The sequence below is a fragment of the Diabrotica virgifera genome, chromosome 10 (genome assembly GCF_917563875.1).
Source record: "Diabrotica virgifera virgifera chromosome 10, PGI_DIABVI_V3a".
Classification (NCBI taxonomy): domain Eukaryota; kingdom Metazoa; phylum Arthropoda; class Insecta; order Coleoptera; family Chrysomelidae; genus Diabrotica; species Diabrotica virgifera.
In genome coordinates this window covers 26,478,033-26,496,022 of record NC_065452.1, presented here as the reverse complement: position 1 = coordinate 26,496,022, position 17,990 = coordinate 26,478,033, and the positions used below count along the sequence as shown (strand labels likewise).

The 17,990-nt window shown below is 31.0% G+C and overlaps 1 protein-coding gene across 5 annotated transcripts in view; it reads left to right on the top strand.

The window, feature by feature from the left end:
- Positions 1-303: 303 nt before the first annotated feature.
- LOC114342253 (trithorax group protein osa) overlaps positions 304-17,990 on the top strand; it is a 449,443-nt gene continuing 431,756 nt past the window's right edge. For all 5 annotated transcript variants that reach the window (XM_050663326.1, XM_050663324.1, XM_050663325.1 and 2 more), the window contains exon 1: positions 304-1,552. In XM_050663326.1, coding sequence (XP_050519283.1) covers positions 782-1,552 — 771 coding nt within the window. In that variant the 5' untranslated portion in view covers positions 304-781. The remainder of the gene's footprint in view (positions 1,553-17,990) is intronic.

The window sequence follows — 17,990 nt, the reverse complement described above, 5'->3', positions numbered from 1 at the left end:
ATCAAATAAATTCGTAGGACGATAAGTGAAAATACCTATATTAAAATTATAAATAGTTTTTCTCCTCTACCAAAATATATTTTTGATAAATGAATCAGACTTCATTGATTGTTTACGCTATTATCGCTTAAATTTTTAATCAAACTTTTTAATTACGTTCGAATTAAATCAGAAAAAAAGAAATGCATGATCTATTTAATTGTATTATTAAATGTAAAATGGTGAATTGGTATTGAGAGTTTAAATTCTCGCGCCATTACGGTTTCGTGAAAAATAGCGCGTTTACAAGTCTACGCTACAAAGCAGCGCCACAGTGGCGTAAGAACCAGCAGATGGAAAAATAGTTCTTACGTTTTTGTCGATTAATTTGGTGAAATTGTGTTAAAAATGAGAAAATATGTTTGCAGAATGTTCAGTGAAGTGTTATAAATAGTAAGAAATGAAAATAAGTGAAAAATGAGACTGTAAATGTCAGAATAACGAGGTAAAATGTTGGCGTATGAATCGGACCTCTACCCGTAACCGCCATAACCTCCATTCGTGTTATTGGAGTATTAACTTGTGTGTCAGATGTGTCTACCAATTTGGATAAATCGTAAAGTCGTATGGAAATATTTATTTTCAGCATCAAAGGAGTTATCTAGTTAGTGTATGATTATGTGTTTGAAAGGATTATGGTGCAAATTAGAATACAAAAATGAAGAAAAGCTTCCGTTGTTGACTATAACGGCGGGGTGTTGGCAACGATCGGCGGTGCTAGATCGCAGCCGTTTTTCTTAACATGGCTGCAACGCAGGCCGAAAACCAACAAAATGACGTGAATAGTGAGAAAGTGCAGTCAGATCAGCATCTGAACGTGCGGAATACCTTGTTACAAAATGGGACCGATAAGAGTATTGTTCGTGGAGGTGGCGGTATAGGTATAGTGCATACAAAGGCTAAAAACAGCGCCGGTAAAAACATAGCCATAGAAATGAGTCAATACCGACAGGATAGCGGCGGTGGTGGCTCTACGACGGTTCCAGGACAGACAAACACTAGCTCGGGCCCCACATCAAGTAATGAACCAAATCTTGGTGTAGAGTCCGAACCGTCAGCTGGGAGTACAGCTACGGCGACAGATTCAAGTATTTATTCGACGGAGGGCCCGGCAGCCCCATCACCAGCTGCTACCGATGGACACGCATACGGTTTTCCTTACGGAAGGGACCTACACAACAGTTCAGAAGGTGGCTTACACGCTTTCGGACCGCGACAACCTTTTGGGGCTCCGAAACAAATGCCTCCGCACCAACCTCATCAACGATTTGTAACGGGACCTTCGATTTCACAGACTCCCGGTCCTACACCTACTCTGAATCAGTTATTACAAAGCAACAACAACACCATGCCCCACAGATACCCAAACAATTACGGCCATCCAGACCAACATTACAATCAGTCGTGGCCGCCTCAAAAACCTTTACAACAGGCATATACTTCGGGCCCACCAGGGAGTGCTCAAGCTCCAGTTGGAACACCACCATCAGGATCCTACAGGACACAACCAACGGTAAGTCTTCATTTTTTTTGTATTCCTTGCTGCATCCTCTAGATACACGTGTGTCTCCTCCTAAAGGATAGGTACTAAGCAGGAGTAGCCACGTGCCGAAGTTTGTTTACCATTTTATGTAGACAGGACCGGCACGCGCCCATTCCTACATATCCCACAACTTTTCCTAATAACAGCCTTGAACTTGTTCTGACAGTCTATTATGTACCTCCCACTTTGTTATTATGCAATCAGCTGATGTGTCGCTAAGGTGACGTCAAACAGACACACACTTCAATACACCCACATGTATTAATTATAAGCCCTTTACCCTAAAACTCCATTCTATATTCATACATTTCATCAATTTACAATTATGTATAGTCAACTCTCAATATAAAATTAATATCCCAATATTGCATCCCTCTACTGTGTTCTCACCCAAAACTTCTTCATTTTATTATAATAATACAGGAGTAAAAATTTTTTTAAACAATTCTCAGCAATCAAAAGCTACTATTTTGTAAATTTTTTGATGGTCTTCATTTTCCCTCAAGCTTGCAATCTTTATTGCTGTTAAAAGTATTTAAAAAAAAGACCAAATTCAGAATAAATATTTCTCTCATTATTTTCAACTATTCCTGTTTTCCTGTGGCATTCAGTTTTTATCAAATCTCTTGATGGCAGTAAAATAGCTCTAAAATAAGTTTATTTAGACATTGAGTACAGTTACCTCTTCAAAAATAATTAGTTGAAATTGAATTAAACTTAATTCCATGATTATTTTATTAACCAAATTTAAACCTTAGTGCAATAAAAAAAATCATTCCATTAATAGTCCCATCAAATAAAATTACAATACACATAATCAAAATGTAATTCTACAACATTTACTATATTGATAAATAAACAAATTATGAATTTCTATAGTTGGAAAAGCTCTCCTCAAAAAATTGTCCTAGAAAAACTTTTATTTCAATTTGTATGAAAAATTATCAGGATCACAATAATTATCGAATTTCAAAATTTTAATCTCGGCGACGTTATTAAAAAAACAAGTTATAAACAAATTAGAACAATTTTCAATCGACATTTTGGAGTGGGGTTTAATTGAAATTTTGGTTTCTCAACGCATTTATCGAAATTATAAGTAAAAAAATGGGACCTTATAAAAGTGTATACTCCATTGGCAACAACTGCGTTTTTGTCAATTGAAAAAATTATATTTAATAAACAAATTAAATATCTCATAAACTATTGAATATTTTTCAACCAAATTTTTTTTGCTTCATGTTGGTAACATAACGCAAATTTTCCTGCAAAAAAATATTTATAGTGCTTATTTATAAAGCAAATAAGTATCTAATATTTTTTTTCAAATTTGTTTATGTTAAATGTCAGGCTTTATTTAGAGTTATTTGAATAAATTAAGGTTCAAATTTAATTTACTTAACAAGTCTTACATAAAAGCTTTTCCCTGCAATTTTACAGAAAAAAAATCATAAAATCCTTTATAAAAATATGAATTACTACAGCAATTAAAAAAGTAAATTGTGTGCAAAAATTACCCATTTTTAATTATTTAAACAATGTTCCCTTTTAAAATATACTTTCTTGAAAATATCTTTTATTTTCATTTCAACTTTGAAATTTGGTCCAATTACATTTTAATTTTATTTTATTTGTTTAGACTATAAAAATCTGTGCTTTGGATGTGGTGGTCAAAACCTCAAATTAATAGTATTATTGTTGTTTATTCACAAGAAATTTGATAAAAATTTTTGCTGTAATTTCATTGATACTTCCACAACAATCAGCTGATATAATTAATGTTCCTGTAAATAGATGCTTTTATAAAGAAGTAGTTTTATGTTGAGCATGTTTTGTTTCTGAGGTAGTATTCTTTGCGTTTTCTATTTTTACTTAAATTTCTTACTGTTTATCTGGGTTATTTGTTTGTTTTTTTTTCTATGCTTTTTGACTATCTAATTTTGTAATTTTACATACTTCTATTGTCTGTCCTTTTAGTCGTGATAGCACAGTACCTCATTATAAATTCAAAAATAAGTCCGAAATACTAGAGGGTGGTTCAGAAAAGTAAAGCGACTGGTAAGTTAGAAAGGTGTCTTTACTCTCATCTTTCATTGTATCCTCCCTTTATTATGAGAATCAGGTACCTAATACAATAGTTTCGAGGTTAAGAAAGGATTTTTCAATTCAGTTCCAGGTAATTAGGTATAAACGTTTGGATAGTCTTAGGGCCGGTTGTTCGAACGCTAATCAACAATGATCACTATCAAATATTTAATTACTGTCACCAACTGTCAGTGTCAACTTTTATTGGGTTGCTGAAAACATAATTGATTATAATTATGAGATTAGTTAATCAATTATCATAACAATTATTAACATAATTGATTAAGTAATTTCATAATTGTAATCAATAATTATGATTTCAGCAACCCAATCAAAGTTGACATTGACAGTTGGTGACAGTAATTAAATATTTGATAATGATCATTGTTGATTAGCGTTCGAACAACCTGCCCTTAATTTATTATAATCTAAATTTATTATAGTGTAAATGTGTACATAAAAATTTAAATGCCTGTTTAAATAGTCCATTCATTCACCCTAAAATATAGCAAAACCTCTGAATTCTAAAGAACCGCTCCGATTTATATGAGATTTTTCAAGTAATACGCTCACTCTTGCTTTCCTCTTTTATAGTTTGTAAATATATATAAATATATTTCAACCCATAAAACCTACCTTGTAGGTAAAAATTTGTAAAAAAAATTTTACAACGTAAAATTATGTAGTGATGAAGTTCGTAGTAATTTAAACTTTATTTTCTGTTTATATTCGAACTTCTTAAATATTTAATATTTTCAAACCATTCAACAAAATTTTTTAAAAAAATTATTTTTGTTTTAAAACTTTAAATTGTATTTCATGGTAGCTTACATTTATTTTGCTAATTATAAATTCTACTTGTATGATGCATTTATTGAACCCTTGAAAACCACTCTTTAAAAATTAATATATAAAAATTGTTTACTATAATTTCAAATTCCTCAATGTTGTGAGTGCATAAAACAAAATCTCTTTATCATTTTTATTATTATTTTTTCAATATTGGATTGTTTCAATCACCAAAAATTAACTTGTGTATCTACTAATACATACATAAACAATGTGTAGTACAGTAAGGTCTCATTTTATGAGGTGGATACGTTCTACAGAAAAGCGCATATAAAAAATCGCATAAAAAAAAGACTTTACTTGCATTGAAAAAGTAGGGATATGTTCTGTAGTTTTCTAAAATCACATAAAATGGTGGACGTTTGTCCACCAAAAATTGTATATGTTTGATGTTATTTTTCTCCATCAGGCCAAATAAAATCTTAAAGAAAGAATTAAAAACGCAGACTAACAATATTGAAATAAAACCTCTTCTAATGAAACATAAAACTTTATGACACTTAATTAAATGTTTCAATCCAGAAATCAAAATGTGCTGTTTATTATACTGCAACTTGAAATCAGCAACATTTAAACTCTTAACCCAGCACCTGCCACGTGGCTTTGCAAGGCGTCAACTGCCACGTGGGGTGCTCACAGCACCCCTTAAAAATTTTCTGTGATCTACTTGTTTATAAACAAAATACTTATTGTGTTGAGTTACACAAGTATATAAAAAAACATGTTTTATTAACTTATTAGCTACTAATATATTATAAAAGTTAAAAAATAAAATTAAAAAGGCGTTATAAGCAAATTAGCGAGTACCAACCCATAATAAATGAAGTGAAGTAAAATATCTAAAAAAAATTAAGATTTATTGAGTATAGAGACTATATTAATATTTTAAATCAGTTATTACAATAAAAAAAATGTAAATCTGACTTGTTTATCAAAAACAAAAAAAAATTTAAAACTTAAACTGGCATATAATGACACCCCGATTCGACTTTAAAGCTACAAGTTAAGAATGACACTAAATAACCACTTCAAATGCAAACATATCTATGCTATATAATATTATAGAAAGCTACTATGACGCACAGCACGGTTAACAAACTTGACATACCAAATATTTGATAAAAATGTGTTATGGGGTGCTGGTAGCACCCCACGTGGCAGGTGCCGGGTTAAATACTTAAACATTTAAATTTAATTTCAAAAGAATTACAGGTTATACCTTTCAATGCGAAACTCAGATTGATGAAATAGCTACATGCTACATCATGGAATACCCGAATTGCAAACCCTCAGATTAATATGACTGGATGGGAATAGTTAATATTAATTATACTAGTTATTAATAATAGACATTTTTGGATGAAATACAAACCGCATAACTTCAAAATCGTATTAAAAAAATCCGCATAAAATGAGACCTTACTGTAATATGAGAGTATAAGCTTACCTGTTACAAAACATGAATGATTTTCGGATAGGATATATTTCTTAAAATACAGTCAAAAATGTATTAGGTTTAGTCAATTTTACCAGTTCCGATAATAAAAATCGGTCACCTTCAGTATTTTTTTCCAGTTGAAGGTAAAAAATATAGTCGGTAGGTAACTTTTTTCTTGTTGCGATTTAGCAGAAAATATTACTGACACTATTTCATAAACTATTAAAAAAATAGATAGTTTACAAATGGTAGTTTATAAAGTATCTAAACTGCATTAAAGTTCGTTGGAATTATGACAATCATTATCATCATCATCATCATCACTGGCTCGACAGCCCTTTGGGAGCGTTCAAGTATTACATAACGCGATTTTAGAAGATTTTTGACCCCCTCCCCCATACGTAACATAATGCAATTTTTGAAGATTTTTGACCCCCCCCCCAACTTGCATTACGTAAAATTTGAACGGTCCCTTTCTGGGTGTTCGCCTGTTCCAGGATTCTTCTCCACTCTGATCTGTTTTGTGCTTTTTTCTCCAGTTTTTTATTTTTAAGGTTATTATATCATTTTCTATTTGTTCTAAATATCTCAGCTTCAGTCTTCCTCTTGTTCTTTTTCCTACTGGCATCTGTTTGAATATTTTGTTTGGTATTTTGCCTTCTTCCATTCTTTCTACATGTCCCATTCAACGCAGCCATCCTATTTTAATGAATGTTATGATATCCGGATCCTGGTATATATCGTATAGTTCAAAGTTGTACCTTCTTCGCCAAATTCCGTTTTCTTTTGTGCCCTTATATATGTGTCGCAAGATTTTTCTTTCAAAGGTGGCTAGCAATGTATCCTCTCTTTTAGTGAGTGTTCAGGTTTCTGAGCTATATGTGAGTACCGGTCTTATTAAGGTTTTGTTATGACAATAAAACTACTAAATCATGTTTTATGATTTTTTTCAAAATTTCAAACTTTAAACCGCTCTAGTGTAAAGTTAGCCAAATGTTGCTTGGTCATTTTTTGCCTTTCAGCCACTGGTATCTTTATTGCTGACATTTTAACTACTAGATAAAAAGCATGTTTTACGTTAAAATTTTTTAAATCAAATTTCATTGTGTTACATTAAAAAAAAACTGGTATACTTGGCATCAAATTATTTTAGAAAACTTTATTCTTAATCCTATTACAAAGTTATTTTTATTTGAATGGCGTCCTTCAGTTTTGAGATTTAACATACTGAATAACAGGTATAATGATTAAAGGGATACAGTGGAACCACGATTATCCGTCTCTCCATTAACCGTCACCTCTGTTAACCGTCAGGGTACATACAGAAGTTGTATTGACTACATAAGCAAACATTTTAATGTAAAAAAATAAAAAAAAAAGAAGTTAATTTGATTTGTGATGAGGACACAAACGACTATCAATTGCTGACAGATAAAGAAATTGTTGAAATGGCAACAAAGACGGACCAAACAGATTCAGAAGCTGACACAGACTTGGAATTTGACTGTAGCTATGTTGATAACCCTATTGTAACTGACAAAGATTTGCATAAATGATCTAGAGAAGCTGCATCGCATATGCAATAATTCATCGAGTGGTATTCTCAACAAGAAGAAGCCAATAAAGTAGATTGCATGATCTTATGCTGATTAAGAAATTCAGCTGTCGCAAAATGTGAAGCAACAGTAAAACAAACAAATATTTCAGAATATTTTAAATTGATTCGATTGTACGAACACGAATCACTCTTATATTGTCAAACAAACCATACAAATGAAATTTGAGAGTTGTACTATGAAGTGGTAATTTTTTTTAATGTTCTGTTAACGGTCTTTTCAATTATCCGTCATACCCTTGGTCCGGTGCCCTGACGGATAATCGAGGTTCTACTGTAATAGATTAAAATTTATTAATTGCTACCTGTGCCGATAACTTAATTACACCATTCAAATACAAATGACTTTTTAATAGGATTAAGATTAAGATTTTCTAAAATAACTTGCCAAGTATACAGTAGGCAATACTGTAGACTAGCGTGAAGCTTTATACTATGTTTTCTGTATTTTTAAAATATAAATGGTACTTTTAATTAATTCTATGGCACTTTAACTGCCATTAGATTTACCCAAAACTCTGTGTATACTGTGTATCTGCAATAATTTCATTTCCAAAATGTATATAAGAAATAGTTTATTTTGCAATTTGTAGTTTATTCTCAACACATATACCTTTATATTAAATTTACATTCAAGATGCAGTTAGAAATAAACAAACCAAGACATGTTAAATGCTACTTGGAGCACTCCCGAATCATAAATTACAATGAATAAACTTTGGACATCATGATTTGGGATTTACAATGTATATACAGTACAACCTGCCACATCCGGACCTGTCATATCTGGACGGTTCTGCTGTCCGCATCTACTGAAATCTACCGAGAAAGGCAGGCCTGCTGTTGGACAACGCACCCTCTCATCCCGAACCAAAAGAACTAAAAGATGACGAAAAAGTGTCTTTTTGTCCCCAAATGTGGCATCCCTCTGTCAACCTGTGGGTCAAGGTATTATAGAATCTATAAAACGTGTCTATCTATGAAAGTTATTGACAGTGTTGATTACTGGAATGTATATATGAAGGAGAAAACGTTTCAGAAACTATAAAAGAAGTGGTATTCATATCCGGATTTTTTCATATCCGCATTGTTCTGTCGCCACATTGATCCGGATGTGGCAGGTTGTACTGTACATTGTAAACTATGATAGGCGTCACAGCAATGCATTTCACGGTTAGTCTGCAATAAATGAGTAATGAAAAAATTAATAAAAACCAAGAATACCTATGATTATTCATTTTGGCATGCACTATAAAGTAAGGTTATGATAACCATAGATAAATAATATATAGTATTACCAGATAGATAGGCAACTCACTGTAAAAATTTGGTTCCTTACGCCATTTGCGAGCGATGTGTTAACTAATCACCATTTGGCGGGAAATTCAAATGGACAAGCATTAATTTTATCCGTTTAGCGCCTCTTGCGGGCAATTTCATTACTAATTAAAATATCTTGTTATTTTACAAGAAATAATCTCACCTATATTATTAAAATAAAATACCAAAACTTACTAAGCTTGTTAAAGTATTTTATTTAAATAATATCTAAGTAATACTCATAAATTATTCGGAATTCTCAAGTTGCAAAATATGTTATTTTTGCTGTCAAATTTAGTAAGGAAAAGGGATATAAAAAAGTTAGACAATTTTTTTCTAAATATAGGTACGTGTATTTATTTGTTGTTTCAGATAAAACAGTTATAAACTAATTACTATTTACCTATGCATTTTCTAACTTTTCTATGATTTGTACACAACAATAATAAACCATGTTTATTTTTTTTAACACAATACCAAAGTTCTTTCGCAACTAAAACAAAACTACACACTACACTTTATAAACGAAGGATAAGGAACCAACTGAAATTGAAATTACTAAGAATAAATCGTTACAGATAATACAATAAAAACTGTAAACTAATAGAAAATTATTTGTATTTGCACTACTAACTCTAAAGGCGGCTGCACAATTGACCGGGAACGGGAACGAGAACGGAAACGGGAACGAGAACGGGAAGTGAAAGCATCAGCAGGTTCACAATTAAATGGTTAACAGCTGTTTTGTGTCACTGTCACTTGTGCTGTTAATTATTTTTCTTCTCAAAATAAATTTTGTGGAACGATCTTTTTTTAATTTTATTAAAAGAAAATGCCTGTTAACTCTAAAAATATGGATTTATTTGATGACGAGCTTTTAATATTTTCGTTTTTTATGATCTTGGAACTAATTTACACAATATGTGTTCAATCACAAAGGTTTGTCAGCATAAAGATAAAAAGCATATCATTCAAATATTTATATTATTATTATGTATCAAATTACCATATAAGTACGTACTATGATCTACATTCTACATCAATCATCATACGGATGAGGACATTATTTTTCCAATAAAGAAATCAATCGTTCGTCATTTATTTTAATGCAAAATGTATAAAAATTGTCAGTAAAACTTGGTCACACACTTCCAACAAATTTTTATTGGGCATTTGACAGTATTTTTAATACTACCTTCTGATTGGTTCCGGGAATATAACGGGAACGAGAAAGTTAAAACATGGTCAACTTCTCGTTCCGTTACCGGACAGCTTCTCGTTCTCAGTTATTGTGCATCTACAACATTAATTTACGTAGAGGTTAACTTTTTTCCGGTTCTCGTTTCCGTTCTCGTTCCCGTTCCCGGTCAATTGTGCAGCCGCCTTAACTGTCATTACTTTTGACATCGTCGAGTTAAGCCTCGTTTGATTATTTTATTTGTGACATTCAGGTATGGTGTTTTAACATAAATGATTGGTTAAAGTCTTCGTGAGCGAGAAAGGCTGTCGTTTCTCTTTCTTTAGCTGAGCGGTGTGGAAGTGGTGGGGGAAATTCCCCAATTTTTCCATATGAGATTCCGGGGCATGTATGATAACTATGGAATAAGTACCAGAGGAAAAGAAGAAAGTTCTTAAGGTGGGTGTCCACAAGGAGACTAAAAGCTCTTGAGATTTTGTCTCACGAGAAATTTATTTGTTTATATATGTTTCTACAGAATATGAGATAAAGACTGTTCTAAGTCCAATGTAAGAAATTTTTAGATCTCCTCTTTGGATTTCGTTTTGTTTAGAATATGAGATATTTCTATGAAACACCTAAGTTTACTCTCACATGAGACAAGGTGTCTCTGACAGCATTGTTCCCACACCATCACAAATAATATATAACTTGAAAGATGCAAACAAAAATTTGCCACCCTCAGTAATATAAGTGCTTAACTCAAAATTTATGCTGTGATTTTAAACGATAAGGGCACAAAATGAAATTTTCTATCGGTTAGCGTTGACAAATGGAAAAAAAGAACATGAATGGTTCTGTAAATATATTTGTGCCTCTCTCTCACTCTCCCCAGCCACCTCTGGTTTTTACTGCTACAAGGGAGTAATCAGTAACATGTCTTTCTTTGACGAAAGTCCTGGTTAGTTTGTGTTTTAACATTTTGTATTATATAGAATAGTTTGTAATTGAGCCGTTATATTATGCAAAATATAATAAATAAATGGGTCTAATTCATAATAGATCGCTATTTTGCATTAACAGTACAGGGCATTAATAATATAAGGGATCAAACTTGAAACAGTTCCTTATTTCTGTTGTTTTTTTTGTACTATATGGGACTAACTTGAAAGTATTTTTTTCAATTACATGTAATTAATGGGATCTTGTTATTATTACCTCACCATTAAGTTCCTTATTAGGAATATAAGGACTCCTAGATATTGAGTGAGGGATTGGATTAAAATAAGATCAAATAAGAATGTAATAGAAGCATTATTGCAAGAACTGAAACAGAAAGATCTGGAATGTTATGACAACTTACTTTGAATGTAATCAAATGTATTTGCATTCCAATTTGCAATTCCACAAATTGGAATAGGATTCATACAACTCTATTAACTGCTGTATTATGGTTCTTGTCCAGTTAACATTACATTTTGCTCTTTTAACACCCCTTTGATCACTAGGTTCTCTCATTTTTTTTTATTATCTCATCGAACAACAGTTTAACCAACATCCAGTATGTGAAATAAATATTTCATATGAAATTTGCAATGTATTGTGTTTACATGTTGAGATTTTTTTATGAATTTATGACACACTCACGAAATTACCTCTAGTATATTACATATCTCAGGTCTATTTCCACAATGAAAATAAATGTTTTTTGATTTGTGAGACAAAAATCTCATGAGATATTCTCATTTTAGATTCGCACCTTTACATTTAGACCAGTCTGTAAAAATATTAGTACATTTGGACGTTGAGAGGTGACTCAAATTTTTTTGCAGAAATTGCTTGAAAATAACTCAAATAATAATATTTTGAGTTATCCTCCCTCTCAAAAAGGTCTGGAACATTGTTTAAATAATCAAAATGTCAAAAAATGAAGGAAAAATTCGATTTCTTTCTTCGTTTTTTGATTATAACTTTAAAAGTATTCATTTCCGAGAAAAGTTGTACTGACATAAAAGTTGCGTAATTAAATTTCCTACAATACAGAATTGATTCAAAATTTTAAAAATAGTCACCCTTGTTGAAAAATAGCAATAATTGCGAAAAAACCATACAAAAACAAGTATTTGCATTTTATGTTTTTCAACCATTTATGTTACACTTAGGACCTTCATATTTTTTGCTTATAGAAGTCTACTGTACCTTTCATTTGCAATTTGCAAAATTAAAATCGATTAACTACCACGGCGTCAGGAATTTTTTTAAATAAACATTAATTATTGGTGCTACGCTCAGGACAGCGGATAGTTTGCTCTGATTGGGCATTCCAATGCCCTTTGATAATGATTGATACATTTTAATTTTTATTACATTTCGATATAAATAAATAAATTTGTTTATTGCAAAATAAAAACACATACTCTATCTTTTGAAATAACACTTTTTTAGCAAAAACTTTCTTTGTTCATATATTTTAACTTAGAGAATAAAAGTTTATTATTTTTAAACATATGCAATTGTTTAAACAATATTTCAGAAACAATAATCAAATTAGTTTGATTTTTGTGGAATTAAAATATTAAAATACAACAAAATATAGAGTAAGAAAATAATATATTAGATAAAGATTGGAAGAAATTTTGGTGGAAATCAACTTGTGTGAATCCAACACCACTGTCCTGCGCGTAGCACCAAAAATTAATGTTTATTTAAAAAATTTCCTGACGCCGTGGTAATTAATCGATTTTAATTTTGCAAATTGCAAATGAAAGGTACAGTACACTTCTATACGCAAAAAAAAATCAACTTGCTATCAGCTTTATTTTCAGTCCTGCAACATTTAAAAAAAAATGAATTTTTTTTGCGAAAGCTGGATTTTAAAATTTATTTTGCAAAATCTATTAAAACGATCTTAATGAAATTTACAGTGTTGTTTTACTATATCATAAAGTTTTTCTGGTTAAAATATGAAGGTCCTAGGTGTAGCGTAAATGGTTGAAAAACGTAAAATGTGAATACTTGTTTTTGTATGGATTTTTTCGCAATTATTGCTATTTTGCAACAAGGGTGACTACTTTTTAAATTTTTAACCAATTCTGTATTGTAGGAAATTTAATTACGCAACTTTTATGTCAGTACAACTTTTCTCAGAAATGAATCAAAAACCAATAAAAAAATCAAATTTTTCCTTCATATTTTGACATTTTGATTATTTAAACAATGTTCCGGATCATTTTGAGTGGGAGGATAACTCAAATATTATTATTTGAGTCATTTTCAAGCAATTTCTGCAAAAAAATTTGAGTCACCTCTCAACGTCCATCTCAAAACAGATGCGCCCTGGACTAATTATAAATTATGTTTTCTCAATCTTTGGCTGTTTTTATTGAATGTTTTATTCTCATTATTTTTATACCAAGACCCAAAACTCTTCATTTTTTATAGTTCATTTGTGGATGTACTAAGTACTATATAATTCAATATAGTTGTAAATCTTTTTTCCATTTCCCTATGTTTACTAATGCTGTGAACAGTCTAGGTGAGAGTTAAATCAGACTATGGAATTTTAGTTGAAAATAAAACAAAAAATTTGATTACATAACTGATAGGTAAACATTTTTATTTTTATAACAAATATCAATGTTTATTTAATTACAAATCTTGCATTTTAGTACAAATTAAGTCATAAAATAAAAATATTGCCCTGTATTTGTTTTTCAACAATGATGTGATAAGATCAAATTTTTTATACCATGCATGCATAAATGATTTGAACATTAATATTTGTTGTTAAGTTTGTCTCCATATTTGTAGGGGTATAAAAATTAATTATATCAATTGAATTAAACAAATTATTATTAGTGGAATTTAAACCAAAAAGATTTATGCTTTACATTTAGTTTGAAAACAAATTAAATTCTCTGTTTTTACTAGAAGTACTAAACCAATTCCTACATTTGTATTTTAGAACCAATTTTAGAACATTTGTAATAAAACACTCTGTATCTCGGTAAAGAAGAATATTTTCTTTAAGTGTTTTGGGTTAAATCTTCGTATTTTTTGCTAAGGTTATTCACTACTTTAAAAATTTTGATATTTACTATATCTCTTATTCCTTTCATGTTTCTATTCTTTTGGAAAACCTGTTAAGTACCAATTAAATATAATACATATTTCTGTCTCATCCCCTTTTTCATATGTTAGGATCCAAATATGCTTAGTTTTAGCATTTCTGAATCCTTCCTAGGATTGTTTTTATTGTTTGTTATTATATGGATGCTTTTCATTGATATGAGTCAGTACATAATTGCCCATTGACATTCAGATTATGTTCTGTAGTTATACATTTTTGTCTACCTGAACAATGTTATCTACTAAAACTTGTTCTTTAAATTGATAAGAAGTTAACAAAACTGTTTGCTCTTTATACTGTAGTCTCTATTTAGATATTACAAAATATATTTGCAAGTTAATGTACAAAATATATTTGCAATTCAGACTGTATTTATTTTTATTTATTTACCCACTGGAAAACACCATTAACAGTAAAAATACAATAAACACAATAAAAAAATGAGGTACAATAATTCATTAAAATATAAAAAGTAAAAATAAGAAAAGCAAAGACTTGAAAGTGAAAAATCACCAGGCAAAATATTCAAAACATAACAGTTAGAAAAATAAAATATAAAATGTACACATGTAACTGAAACAAATCAATAAAATTATACAAAACACAAATACAATAATAAAATACAACAACTTTGCAAGATGAAATCTAATTATCACATGGCAAGAGATCTCCTCAGTTGGCCCAGACTTATATTAAACAGATCCATATCAAAACCATTAAGAAACCACATATCTATCTAAAGGCATGTTACTACCGTAGGATGTTCTGTGAAAGGCAGTGTTAAAGGTAACATTGTAGAGTAAACCTGGATATGGAACATTAAATCTTATACTATCCAACAAACTGGGACAATCAATAAGTCCATTAATGATTTTGAAAATAAAGACACCTCCCGAAATATCATGCCTAACACTAAGGGGAGCTAATGATAAACGTTGCTCAATCCCAGTGTAATCATGGTTCTCAATATAGGTCTGAGTTTTATAAGCACAGTATTTTAGGAACTTATGTTGGACTTTTTCAATAGTGTCAATATGAATTTGATGGTACGGAGACCAAACTACCGAACAATATTCTAATATAGATCTGACTAGACAACAATAGATTAACCTAACAGCATCAATAGAGAAGTATTTAGAGTTTCTTTTAACAAATCCAAGTAATTTAGAAGCTTTTACGGATAATGAATTGATATGTTTGACAAATGAGAGCTTTTCATCCATGATAACACCTAGATCTTTAATAGACGAGACATATCTAAGAGGTTTACTGTCTATGTGAAAAGCAGTATCAAGTCTGTTTAACTTACAGGAAAAACTAATATAACAACACTTCTCAACACATAACTGAAGATTATTGCAAATGCACCAATCGAATAAGTGATCCATATCAGCCTGTAAAAGTTTCTGATCCTCAATATCATTCACAACTCGCCAAAATTTTACATCATCAGCCAACATTAAACATTTACTATATAAGAAGCAATTAACGATATCATTAACAAATAAGTCAAAAAACAGGGGAGACGTATGCCCACCCTGTGGAACACCAGAACTTACAGTAATAACATCAGAAAAAAGACCACCCACTTTAACTCGTTGGGTACAACCAGATAAAAAGTTTTTAACCCACTCAACAAAATGGACATGAAAACCTATGGATGCCAATTTATTAAGGAGAATTTGGTGATCAACACGATCAAATGCCTTACTGAAATCCATATAAATAGCATCAATCTGCTTACGATCTTCCATATGCTTTAAGAGATCAGATTGGTAGCAAATTAGATTCGTTACTGTGGATTTTTGTCTGCAAAAACCGTGCTGAGATTCAGAAATCAGACCCCTGCACACCCACAACACCTGCTTAGCTACCAAACTATCAAAGAGTGTGGGAATTGCGGATTGAATGCATATACTACGATAATTTTCTATGTCATTCTTCTTACCTTTTTTAAATATGGGTACAACAAAACTCTCCTTCCAAGCACCTGGAAATGTAGAAGACTGTAAGGATTTATTAAATAATAACAGTAATGGCCCAACAACAGTGCAGACACATTTTTTTAAAAGGAAATTAGGAACACCATCTGGACCGCTGGAAGTTTTATTTGGAAGAGAACATATACCATCAAAAATATCAGTGACAGTAAAGTCAGTGATATTGAAGCAAGCACCGATGTTGCTATCTAAATGTGCACTGGGTAACTTGAGATCGTTATTACTGTGTATGTCTGAACTGAAAAATATGTTTTGTTTTGTTCAATTCTAATAAATTAATTTCTAACCAATGACAAGCTGGGATGCTACAACAAACCCACCAATCAGACGTCTGAAACTGGCGTCTTAGCTTACCTTGGAAGCGAATGAAGTATAGATGAGAGATACCTTAGATACCCTGATAAAGAGGCTGCCTATTTGTTTGTTTTCTTACACCCTGTTTATAGTTTCTATAATGATATTTCTACTTTCAGATACTTGAATCATGACTTATTCAATTAGTTCATTGTTCTTTACTATCCTGCATCATTTTGGTTCTCTTGCCACCATTAAAGATTTCGTCTTGATGTAAATATTTTCATATTGGATTTACCAGCCACTGGTTTGAATGTTCTATCATTTGCAGTAGGTTATTTTCATTATCTAAGATCAAGAAGCAAGGAAAACACTCATGAACATGAAACATTTTTTACAAGATCAGCCCTTAGTCTGGAGCCCAGAATCCGAATGATCAGATGTTATGGGTTTTCTGTCTTGCTGTATGGCTGTGAAAGTTGGACAGTGGACTCTGAAACAGAAAAGAAAATAGATGCCTTTGAGATGTATATATACAGACGGAAGGTGAGGATTCTAGGGGTACAAAAAGTTTCTAACAATGAGGTACTTTGGCGCATGAACAAACAAAAAGAATTACTAAGAATAATCAAAGAAAGAAAAATATGATACTTGGGCCATGTGTTGAGAGGGGAAAGATACGAAATATTTCAAATCATATTGGAAGGTAAAGTACATGACAAAAGGTTAGTAGGAAGACGTCAGAACTCGTGGCTGAAAGACCTGAGACTGAGCAGTTTCCACAGCTACAATTGCCATTTGGATCGCGAACCTTCGAAAGGAGATGACGCAATAAGAAAAGAAGATCAAGAGTGTGTTGTCTGCATAACAAAGGATTGGTATTGTGTTTTGTTATGGTAATACTGGTCCTCTATCGTTCTGATACATGCTTGCAATTTAAAATTTCTTGAAAAGTACCTCTATGTTTTCAATTATTATTATTTCTCTACTGTATTTAAAGAGTTCTTTTAGCATGTCATTAGGTCTTCGAGCTCTCATGTTTATCTATTTATTTAGGCTCTCTCTGATTTCTTTTTTTTGTGATTTTTATGTTATCATCATCATTGCTTTCATCTTCTGCTTCTGTAGGTATAATACTGATAGCATTATTAGTATATTAAGTCTACAATTTGAAAGCAAACCTTTATTTAATTTAAATCTATTTATGTCATTACATTATTATTGCATATTTATATTTCATTCATTTTTAAGAATTGATAGTTTCCAGTACCTATATTTAGAAGACACACCTGAAAGATTTCTGAAATGATTAGAATTTATTCAAGTTTTACCATTCCTGACCCATTTGTACTAATAAAAGATTTAAAAGCCATTTAGTATTCTCTAAATCAATACTTTATGAGACAAGAAAATTACTTGTTTACCACATTACTTAAATGACATTAAAAATTGTCTTATAATATGCAAATGATAAATAAATTAATAAACTGTCTCAAAGATT